At 42.1% G+C, this 12,314-nt stretch overlaps 1 protein-coding gene across 1 annotated transcript in view; it reads left to right on the forward strand.

Moving 5' to 3' along the window:
* The window catches only part of Wrnip1 (WRN helicase interacting protein 1), a 19,497-nt gene extending 10,373 nt beyond the window's left edge, over window positions 1-9,124 (forward strand). Inside the window, exons 4-7 of the mRNA XM_021215620.2 lie at window positions 3,760-3,989; window positions 6,724-6,879; window positions 7,547-7,626; window positions 8,399-9,124. Coding sequence (XP_021071279.1) covers window positions 3,760-3,989; window positions 6,724-6,879; window positions 7,547-7,626; window positions 8,399-8,674 — 742 coding nt within the window. The 3' untranslated portion in view covers window positions 8,675-9,124. The remainder of the gene's footprint in view (window positions 1-3,759; window positions 3,990-6,723; window positions 6,880-7,546; window positions 7,627-8,398) is intronic.
* Window positions 9,125-12,314: the final 3,190 nt, after the last annotated feature.

Here is a 12,314-nt window from a genome sequence, read left to right on the forward strand (position 1 = left end):
TGTGTGTGTGTGTGTGTGTGTATGTGTGTGTGTGTGTGTGTGTGTGTGTGTGTTATGATGTGTGTGAATGAGTACATTTGTATCATGCAGTATATGGGAAGTCAGACAACAATTTTGTGAAATTGGTTCTTTCTTTATGTAGGTTCTCAGAATTGATATCAGGTCTCCAGACTTGCACGCTGTCTACCTTTACCTGATGAGCTATCTTCACTGTTCCCAGAGTATTTTAATGCACCTCATGTAATTACTCGTCATAGCTTATAAATGCAGGAGTTCGGGACGTAATGGAGTGGTGGGTAGAACCTTGGAAATTCCTGCCTGGTATTCTTAAGTGGGGATTGTCATTCGTGCTTTGTTTATGCCCACTGAGTGCCATCAGCACAGCCCCTCTTACTATTTGGACAGAGTTGCTGACAGATTTATTCTGTTTTTAAAATACTCTGATGGGGTAAAGTTGCAAGTATGAATCATATTTTAAGAGAAGAAGGAGCGGTGGCTCTGTGACTGCAAACTGCATTAGAACCTGTAATGACAGCTAGCTGGATTAGCTCCATAGCCAAACTCTGGGTGCAATATAGACAGCAATTGAGGAAGATACTGGGTATCACCTTCATACCTCCTCATGCATCAGTACACACATGTGTATACACACACACACACACACACACACACACACACACACACACACACACACACTACACACAGTGGTTAAGAGTTTAATGTTTAAGGGAGTGGCTAATTTTCCCGAGAGGATAAACCCCATGTCCACTCTTGAAGCTCTAGTCACAGTGTACTATTTATAAATCTTTGAAGCACACACTTATGGAAGGGACATATACTACAGTGCTAATTTTAAAGACCAGCATTGTGTGCTTCTATCTTTTTGATTTTTTTTTTTTGTAGGTTCAATATAACATGTATTTGCTTTAGAAATGAGGTCTGAGCAGCTATTTATTTGAAGAACATAAAACTATACGGTATGATCCCAGTAGTGTTTTAAAAATTAGCTACACTTTTCATGGTTGGTTGAATCATAAAGGAAAATTAACAAATGACAATGTTGGTATTATTTCTGGTTGATAGAAATAGGAATTTTGTTTTCTAATGCTTTATTTTTTTAAGAAAAGAGTGTCTTGCCATGAGATGGTAAGAAAGCCAAATTAACCCACTCATTACACAAATTTTGAATGCCTGTTATCTACCAGGCATTGGAACTACCACAGAAGGATAGACCTCCCACCTCTGCCTTTTGTGCTTTGTAGGATAATAAAAATAATTTTTTTAAAAAATGACATTCTCAAATACAGCACTCAGTATTTATTGGGGTCTCTAAGATGAGAATGGTGGCTAACAGCACACCTCATGGTTTAGGGCTCACACTTTCTGTGTTGTGAGGACTCTGAGATGAGAATGGTGGCTAACAGCACACCTCATGGTTTAGGGCTCACACTTTCTGTGTTGTGAGGAGGCTTTCCTAGGAGACGGAAGATGTTGCTTTCATTAGTTCCAAGGCGAGCTGGAGGTATTTAGGCAGTTTTGTTTCTTCCATTGCCTTCCTCCCTGGCATGCCCTTCCCACTCAGGTGCCCCTCTGGTTCTGGTCCTTTCTCTGCACGTTTTGTTCAGTATGTGTCTTTTGATTTTCTTTTAATTCATCTTCAAGAAAATCCCATCTCTAGTTGATAAATGTCTCCTAGACTCTACAGAATGCTAACGGTGTAGCCTAGATGTGTGGTGAATCAATCTTCTGGTGAAGTGTCTGCTGGTTGGAGCTGCCATTAGCAAGGAAAAAGCCATTCACCAGAGCTGTGGAGCTCAGGTGGTCCTCAGGATTCTGCGAAGAAGAAAGCAGTGTTAGAAAGTTACATGATGAGAACTGTAGTGTCCTTGAGTTTTTGTCAACCTACACACTGGAGTCATTTGGAAAGAGAGAACTTCAGTGGAGATAATGCCTGCATCCACATTGCCTCTAGGCAAGTCTGTATTTTCTTAGTTAATGATAGATGTGGGAGGGCCCAGTTCCTGGGAGGCAATGGTACATCTGGGTCCTCAGTTGTATAAGAAAGCAGCCTGAAGAAACGATGGAGAACAAGTCAGTAAGCAGCCTTCCTCCATGGCCGCTGGTTCAGTTCCTGCCTTGTGTTGCTGCCCTGACTTCCTACAGTGATGGACTGTTACTTAGAACTTTAAGATGAAATAAACCCTTTCCTACTGCTTTTGGTCATGGTGTTTAATCAAAGCAATAGGAACCCTAAGACACATAATGAATAACTAGAAATCTAGGACAACTTAAGTAAAGAAAAAATGTCATGTTTAAGAATTATTACTATACAAAGGATTAAGTTTCATCATGGCTTTTTTTTTTTTTTTCAAATAAAATTTGGTGTGTTATTGTTGTTTCTAGTTCTCCCATCTCCCTCCTCCGAGGCTGTTTTTAAAACATTAGACATTACTTTTGTGGGTGGTTAGTTAGTAACAAACACTATGCTAACTCCAGCTGACAAGCTGGATCCTTTCCCCTTCAAGACCCTTTCTAGGCCAGCCCAGTTCACTGTTTTCCAGGTAGCTGGTTTGGACATCTGTGACCAGGACTCATTGTTACCATAAATAATTTTAGCTGAAGACTGGAAATGACGTGAATGAGCTATAAATTTAAAAAACTATATTTTTCTACAAAAAATACAACAAGCCACTCAATCAAAAATATCCTAAATAATATGTGTTAGATGGTTGACTAGGTTGGGGAGAGAAATTTTATTGAATCAGGCTTTAAAGGTAATCATAGTTTGACCTTCTTTATAAAGGTCTGAACTTAGAAGTGATTGTGTCTAAATAGTATCAGAAGTCCCTAAGTCCACCGCTGGGAATCAGGTAGGAAGGTTGCTAAGTGAAGGCTGCATTCATTGGTCTTCTGAGAGAGGCTGTGCCTCACAAACAAACAAACAAAAACCAGAAAATATGTAAATGAATAAATGTTATTATGAATTTCAGTCCTAAAAGGTTAGGTGACTTAAGTTCTGAGAGAGCCCTCTAATCAGTTTCCAGGATAGTGTGAAGTACCAGATGCTCTTTGTTACACTGGGAAGATTTTATATGATTAATACCCACAGAAAGTGGCATACTGCCATCCAAGAATGCCATGGCCCAAATTCCAAAGACCTGTTGTTCCTTGGTCTGCTGTGCCAGAGTAATTGAGAACCTTGTTTGTTTGGGCTTTCTGATTAAAGAAATGTGATGCTGTCTTACCCCATGTGGAAGATAATCCAAATATTCATGGCCTTTCAATCCAATCCATCAGATGTGGATTACCCTTGGCATAGGCTTTCTATATACCATGGTGACGTCTAGCGTGTCTAGTAGTTTTCATGATTTATAGCCTAGGAGCAGATAGCCCACTTGTCAACAATGACTTTTCATAACATATGCTGCCTTGCTTTGTACAAGCCTGTATAGCTTAACTTGTACAATGAGGTCCTCTGTGGTTCATAGATAAACTGTGACAGCCTCAGCTTGTGAGACAAAGTGAGATACCCTGTAGCTCATGTCTGGTAAAGTGTAGTGACATACGCTTAGGACTTAGGAAACTTGGTCAATTCTTAGTCTAAATAATGTTTAATTATGTTAACAATATGAATTCAGAATAAATATTAGAACCTTTGAACCAGAATGCTTTACTGAAGTTAAAGTTAAATTAAGATGTGTTGCAAATGAGAAGTTGAGCCTTGAATGTGTTGGTAATGAACACTGGTTTCTATTGCAGGCCCTCTGTCTTAATAGAAGATAAAGCAGTGGACACTCTGGCTTACCTCAGTGATGGTGATGCCCGGACGGGCTTGAATGGACTGCAACTGGCAGTGCTGGCCAGATTAAGCTCTAGGAAGATGTTCTGTAAGAAGAGCAGTCAAACCTATTCTCCTAGTCGAGTTCTGATCACTGAGAATGATGTGAAAGAAGGCCTACAGCGGTCCCACATTTTATATGACCGTGCAGGTGAGGAATTGAACTATGGGAAAAGTAGAGGTGCAGGGACAAATGTGCCCACAGCTCTTTCCACCCTCTGACCTTCAGCCAGGTCCAAAGCATGCTCCAGATGCTCAATTCGATCTGCATATTATAATAGAAGTAAGCCTCCTACACAGGACTGACCTTTCTGAAGACAGGCATAAAACAAGCTGTCTTGATAAGAATCAAGAAGAGCTTGGGAGTTTGAAATAGGAGGCTTCCCCTTCATCTCGTAAGGTGGTTAGATGTAGATTTCCCCTTGTTGCCTGATAGCACCTAGGAGAACATGGCGGTTTGAAAGGCCATGAGTTCAGTTGACAGTGATTCTTGTGATCACTTACAAATTCACTAAGGCAGAAAAGGCTGGTTTATTTGAGAGTTAAAATCTTCCATTTTTAGTCGTAAAGATGAGTTTACAAGGATTTAGATAGTTTGGTTTTATAGTAGTGTTGAAATTTTTAATTTTGCAGTATGTGCTAGGTGTTTGCACAGAAACATGTTTATAGATGGCAGATATCCCAGCTCTTATTAAATCTGTGATCTGGTAATATTAAATATCATAAGCACAGCATATTTGTAACTTCTCATTAAAGGTAGAGATGAAGATGGCTTATTGTAGATTAAGCTGAACTCTATTCTAGAACATTTGTGTGACTCTGAATAGTATCATATTGCATAACTATGGAGTGGAATTTCCATGCCTTTAAAAGTCCTGCCAGAAAAAGAAGCTGATAATTGAACCTTCCAGGTCTCACATTGACTGTGCCTCTATTCTGGTATTTCTTAATGATGAGAGTTCTCCTTACAGGATAGAGAATTGGGGGGTGAGGCTGTAGAATGACCCTGGTCCTAGTCACTGCTTTTCATGAGCGAACTGGCTGGCCATACATCCTGAGTGACAAAAGCATCCCTAGCTGATAATACTGTGTGATGTAAATAGTACTGACACATTGGTCACCCCTGTCCTATCTGTTGTGCTGAGCGTGTGCCCCAGCCAGCGGCCTTTTTGCATGCTCTCTCTTGAATATATTGTCCTTGAAAAGCCTGGGAAGTAAAACATCTAGGCATAGCACCCTACTTTGCTTTAAGCCAAATACTATCACGAGATAAGAGCAAACTGAACATTTTTCAGAAATGAGCAGCTTCTCACCACCTTTTTCTTTTTCTGGAGGTCCATTAGCAGTAGTCTTTACCTCCCCTTGTGACTGTTTCATATTTATCAGGTCACAATCCATAGGACATTTATGAGTGTACAAGGCCTGTGTGTTTAAAACAACCACATTTTACCTAGTGGGAATCCCAAGGCATGGAGAACTTGCTAAAGTCTGTGTTGCTAGGGAGTTTGAGGTTCAGGTCCAATCTGCCTCAGGCTAGAGCCTATGGTACAGTTCACTGTATATACAATTGAATTACCTCTCCTGTTAAGTCAGTAAAGATGAGTGACCTGTGTTAGAGAGTATAGGGTTAACAGGTATGAAGGACTAGAGGTGGTTGCCTATCCCTCCCCAACTGTATCTTCTCTGTTGACAGATCAGTGTTCAGAGTGCCCAAACCAAAGAAGCCAAACAGGGGCTAAAGCCATGTAGATCACTCAGGACACTTCCAGCCAGGGTCCATGGCTCACTTTACTAGAGAAGCCCCAGTTAGGGGACACTGCTTATTCATAAAATTTAATAATTAGATTCATGCCTTTGACCTGGCCTGGATTTCCTTAAGAATTGAAGTTTGGAGGCCCTGCAAACTTAGATACTTACCCTTTGGTAGACCAGATTCTCATCACTCTATTTGAAGACCAAATGACATCTTAGCAGCTGCTAGGATTTGTTCCTGGAGCCAGAGTGCCCTGCCCACCAGAACACTGTCGCATTGTTGATGTAGCTCATGATGTCTACAGAGCAGGTGCTTCTCTGGAAGGACTTAGGACCAGAGGACTTTGCCTTCTCAGCTGTCATGTTCTTAAACTTACATGAAAGAATGGTCAGAAGACATGGACATGTGTAAAGAGCACTGCTTATTTTTGATAACTGTTCAGCTATTATTCCGTTCTTAAGTGTTTTTTTTCTAAAGTACATTTTGCTAATCCGTTTGCTTGTGAATCTAGGATTAAAGATGAACTAAGGCCAAATGGTGAGGATGGGGCCACAGTGCTTTGAGGCTAAGAGCCATTATTTCATTTACCAATGCCCTAAGATCCTGCTTCACAAATGTCCCCACAGTCTATGGTATAATGACCATGGGCTCTGGATACCAAAGTGTCAACTGGCAATGACACGGAGGAACAAATGAGCTCTATCAGCTGTCCTTCCCACTTTCTCTCAACCCTGATGACCATGACCAGGCCAGTCAGTTTCACTCAAATAGACTCTGTGTGGGCAGAAGATGGAACCAGGATGAGAATCTCTCCCCCACCTCTGCTCTCTCTGACAATCACTGTGGTAGAGATCACCCTTACGAGAGCCTGTCCTCTCCATTCCCTTTGCCGGCCTCTGTGTCTAAGTGTCCTCAGTGTGTATAACCATCAGGAGTTTCTCCTCTGAATAGGACTGCTATGAAACAGGCCTGGAGCCCTGAGTGAGCTCTGGGCTTAGTTAGCCCACTGAGTGTGGCTGGAGGGCAGCTGTCATGCCTGCCTTCCCCAGCACAACTGGGGCCTGTTTTAGTGCTGCTTTGTATGTCGCGTAGGCAGACAAGGCAGACACGTGACTGTTGTTCTGGTGTATAGGAGAAGAGCACTACAACTGCATCTCTGCCCTACACAAGGCTATGCGTGGCTCTGACCAGAATGCTTCCCTGTATTGGCTGGCCCGGATGCTTGAGGGAGGGGAGGACCCACTCTATGTGGCCAGGAGGCTGGTAAGGTTTGCCAGCGAGGACATCGGTGAGTGGAGGAGAGTCCGTGTGGGGGTGGCGGTTCTAAGAGGGGGTGTGCTTACTCTAGTGTTGAGTCATGCAGACTAGGTAGGAAAAGAAAGACTTGTCTTCAGCTCAGTGGTCGGCAGCTCCATGGGCATGTGTCTGACGATTTACAGAGTCACTGTTTTCTGCCTTTGAGATGATCTCCAGATCATTCAAAATACCGATGTAGAAGAGAGATTTTTGGTTTGCTTTGTAGCCAAATGTTACGGTTTTTATTCATTAGTTGTTCTTGAGGTAGAAATGGGAGGTTCTGGACACCGTTCAAGACAAAGAATAGAAAAGCTTTCCTTTCTTATTATAGATAAGTTGTGTTTTCATCCATCCATTCTTATGAATACCTTCATGGCTTCGAACTTTGTGTGTCATGTTTATCAGTCTCCTGTTTTTCCTACTGGAATGTATTTTTCCACAAGAGGCCATTTTGACACCGACAATAACTCAATAAACAGTAACAACTACTATTAAGTGTAATGTGATTAGAGATCAGAGATAAATTGGTATAGTTGTGCTGGGTATTTTATCCCTAAGTCTACATGCAGTAGTGGTTGCTATTTACAGCAGCACACTGACAGGTCGGAACAAGGGTATCCTGTGACTTAAACTTCGCTTTGTCTCTTGTTGTATGATAGGCCTGGCCGATCCATCAGCATTAGCACAAGCAGTTGCTGCCTACCAAGGCTGTCACTTTATAGGCATGCCCGAGTGTGAGGTAAGATACCAGCTCAGTTCTTTCCAAATCTTCTTTATTCTGTGCCCTGTCTTTTGTGGATTTGAATGTAAGTCTTGCCTTCATCACAGGTGTGCTAGGTCCACTGAACAAGCTGCTCAGCTTTGAACTTTGTTACGTAGAATTTTAGCCTCCTAGAGAGAGGAGAACTTCCCTGTCTCATCCGGTTGTGGTTTGGTTTTGGTTTTATAATATTGGGGCTTGAACCCAGAGCTCACATACGCTAGTTAATTCCTCCACCACAGTACCATCCACAGCCCTGTTTTAACTTTTTAAACAGGTTCTTATGGGTTGTTCAAAATAGCCCTTTACCCATTCTTCAGCCCCCAGGCAGGCCTTGAAGTGAGAACTTCATGCCTCAGCCTCCTGAGTGACTGAAATTACAGGACTGTCAGAACAAGGCTGCTTTCACTCCGTCCTTAACTTTCTGGGGACAGGAAGCAGTGGGTTCACCTCCATGCTGGACAGCTTCCTAGTCATCTGCTTTATGAACCAGGGCTTAAGAAAGATTTGATTTAGTGAGCAGTTCATAGGTTAAATGAGAACTACTGATCTAGTTCTGCTCTCACCTCATAAGGCTTTCTCCATTGTTACTAGTTGTCCAGGCTAAGTGAAAAGGGGACTATAAAAATAATTTAAAAAAAAAAAGCAAGAGTGGGAATCATTTAAGAGTTAACTGGGAGGAATCATAAAGTACTCTGCCAAACAGAAACTGTGGCGTCTTCCTGGTGACATGTGCCCTTCTGTGTCCTAGGTGCTTCTGGCCCAGTGTGTGGTCTATTTTGCCAGAGCCCCAAAGTCCATTGAGGTGTACAGTGCCTATAACAATGTAAAAGCCTGTCTGCGGAGTCACCAGGGGCCCCTGCCTCCTGTACCCCTGCACCTGAGGAATGCGCCCACCAGGCTGATGAAGGATTTGGGCTATGGCAAGGGTTACAAGTACAACCCCATGTACAGTGAGCCTGTGGACCAGGACTACCTGCCCGAGGAACTGAGAGGAGTTGACTTCTTCAAGCAGAGGCGGTGTTGACTCTTGGGCCATGAGTAGGATGCTTGTATCTTGAGGAAGGCCAAAAGTCACTGGATCTTGGAGTTGGTTGCCTGTGGAAAGTTAAAAATAGACCAATATTTTGTGCCAGAAATTAAGGGTTCCATAGATGGAGGTGGTTACTTCAGCTAAATGTGTACCATTGAAATTGTGTTCATTTGCACCCTGTGCAATGATTATGCTTATGAAAATACCTGGCAGCTTTGTGCAATTAAGTAATGTTATAAGGAATTATCTATTTTGTCATAGTATTTAAGTCATAATGTCATTTCAAAATTCTGTTCAGTAGGCTTTTTTTCTTTTAAAAAATGTATATTCTGGGTAGTTACAATTGGTACAAGAAAATGTAATTGTGATTTAATACTGCATAGTGATTTGGGTATTTTTTTTATATGCAAAGGTCTTATGAGCCAATAAAACTATTTCAAAGTACTTTTCAGTTCTTCAGTGTTCCTCCTTTCTGGGATGGTGGCACCAGTGTCTGCCACCATTACTTTCCAGGAACTGGATACAGAGAATGAGCAAACACCATAGGTGAGAAGATTGGAAAGGTAGGGGATTTTTCTGAAAATGAGTTTTTCCTCCCATTGGAGGATCTCACTTTGTAGCCCAGACTGCCCTTGAACTTGAGGCCCTTTCTGTTCGCCTCTTTGGTGCTGGGATCATACAGGAGTGCTACTACACCCAGCTCATTGTATTTTTTAAAGGACTACACCTGTATAGTTTATGTGGCCTGTGAGAGACTCTAACATTCCTAGCACATTCTACCCCAAGCCCAGTAGGCCTTATTTACATGTAGCCCTGTTCCTAAATCCCGTTTCTTGCTTTATCTTTTTTTTTGTTTGTTTCCGGAAGTTATGCCACCATCACTTGGTTTGCTGCCTTTGGACCAGATGCTAATTCTCAAATGCATTTCAAGGGTCAGTGTGTGCACATTTCCACAGGAGTTAGTGGGTCACTTCTTGCTCCTTTAATGTTATCTCTCCTGGAGTTTTCTTAGGCAGTCCAGAGTTGATGTCAGCTGTTTTCCTGGGAGTGCCTCTGCCTTCCTGATGAGAATACTTGTTTTCTTCACATAACATCCTGCTGCTGGGATGTCTAGTTTCATCAGCCCAGAAAGGCAGCATACTATAGAGGCTTTTCACCCTTGTTCAGGCAGCATGCTTCCTTCAGTAGCGTTGTCACTGAAGGATGCTGAGAAGAGCCGCCCTAGACCCTTAAGGACTGAACCTGATGCTTGTGGTCTACCTTTAGGCTTGTCTGATAGTTTGGCTGGGAATCCATTATAGGCGAGGAATTATTTGTTCATTGTCTTCTACTTTCCCAGCTTGCTATTTAGAAACCTGAGGACATTCTGATCTGGTATCTTTGGTTTGTAAATACTACAAGCTTATAGAGCCTTCTGTTTCTGGTCTATAGGAAGTCTTCAATCGTTTTTGTGGGCATTTGGTAGGACCTTCTTAGATGGAACTCCCTGACATCTCTCTCTTCTTTTTTTTTTTTTTTTTTTTAACCCATTAAATATTGCCTCTTTTACACTAAGCAATCTTGTTGGTGTTGGAAACACCAGTGAATAAAAGAGACAGTTTTGCATTTATTGAGTGAAGTTAGTGTTGTGCCCTGTAGAAAACTGAATCAGAAATGAGATGGAGAAGATGGAGAAGATGGAGAGGTGTGATTAGATTTAGCTGGAGGACCAGTGGGGACTTCAAAGAAGGGATGGACTCCAGCCCCAGCCCTGTTTATTTTTCCTTCTTACTGTAGTTTCTGGGAACTTTCTTCACCTTTAGTTTTTGCTCCTTCATTGCTGCCATCCTGTCTTACATTTCCCAGGTCCTGCTTTTCTTCCCTGTGCGGACCTTCTCCCTTTCTCCCCCATTCCTTCCTTCTCTTCTCTATTTTTTTTTTTCCAGAAGCCTGTATTTATTGAATTACTTGTTTGATGACTGCTTAACTCCCTGAGGATATTAATTTTTAAATCTTTTCTGTTTTTTTCCTTTTTGTTTGGTCTCTTGTATTGCTCCCCCACCTCCCCCCACCCCATACACATCAGGCATGAAATTGGAAACTGAACACAGGATAAAGGGCAGCGTGTTGTGTTGGCTTTGTTCTTGTTTGGGCATTTGTTGAAAACCATGAAAGTTCAGTCTTTAGGGTCTTCCATTTGGAATAGTGGGAGCTCCCTCTGTTGTCTGCCTGTGGGTGAAGGTTCAGCACTTCCAGTGCTGAATGTTAAGCAGGGAAACAGGTGTGACCTCTGATCTACTGACCAAGTGGGACCCAAGCTGTCAGCTCTACGGAGTTTTACAGTTAAGATGTTCTGCTGTGGCCTGGAGTAAGAAGAGATTGTCCCTGGCCTTGTGAATGACCCCAAGACTTTGAGTCAGTTTTTTCAGAGAAGAAGCAGGTTCTTGGCTTTCTTCATTGGACTTTATCATCTCTGACCCTCAGCATCATGTGCCACCAACTTCCTTGTTTACCCATCTTCCTTCCTTCCTTCCTTCCTTCCTTCCTTCCTTCCTTCCTTCCTTCCTTCCTTCCTCCCTCCCTCCTTCCCTCCCTCCCTCCCTTCCTTTTTTTATTATTGTTGTTGCTGTTTGTATTTCAAGGCATGGAACTCACTCTGTAGACCAGGGTCGCCTTGAACTCATAGACACACTCCCCCAAGGGCTGGAATTAAAAGCTATGCCACCATGCCAGGCATTTACCCATTTTTCTAGGGATAGATGCAAGATTTTAAAGATTGCTTCACCGTTAATTTGATGAAACAGGAACATATGGAATTCATGTAGGACTAACTGGATTTACTGATTTTTTTTGCTAGGATTCACTACCCAATATTTCATCGATTTGCACTATCTAAATATGGAGATGAAGTTACTTGGAGCTAAGAAGTGTGTTTGTCATGGTTCCATTTGAAATGAGACTTCCCTCTGACCTGTTTCCTTGGGGTCTGAGTGAGGAGGTACCACTGAAATCCATAAATATTGTCTGTCAAGCTAACAGGCTGTAGATCCAACTAAGATCATTTTACTGGGCATTTAGCTGAGGACATCGTGGTATGTGAAACAGGCTTGTTGCCTGTCCTCATTTATGAAGTCCTATGGAAGTCAGGAAGTGCTTCAACAAATCTTAAATTAGATTCAACAAATCTTAAAATAGAAACGTAAATAGAAAAGCAAGGGTTTTTTTTTTTTTTTAAGGTGTATCTTCTCTGCCCAAAACAATATATACCACAGCACACATGAATGGGAGAGTACAGCCCACACCTAGGAAGAAACAGTACGACTCAGTGTACCAGGGAGTCGAGGCATTTGCCAACTGGAGGCAGCTAATCTGTGTTGCCATGTGTTAGGGTCATGTTATAATTCTGAAAAGCATTGGGGAAAACCAGCAGTTCAGTTGTTATGCGCCAGGGATGTTAGGTTTTGTTTCCCCTGGTACAGCACACTGAAATTCAATGATGTTATGTAAATGACTTGCAGAGAATCTCCAGTTGCTGTAAGAAAAATGATCATTCATCTTTTCGAGATACACATCTTCAAACTAAGACATCTTGTGGATTTTAAATGAGAACCCAGCTTTTATTAGTACTGCATTAGAAAGTATAGTGTTCTAGGTC

Source organism: Mus pahari, chromosome 16 (assembly GCF_900095145.1).
Source record: "Mus pahari chromosome 16, PAHARI_EIJ_v1.1, whole genome shotgun sequence".
Lineage (NCBI taxonomy): Eukaryota > Metazoa > Chordata > Mammalia > Rodentia > Muridae > Mus > Mus pahari.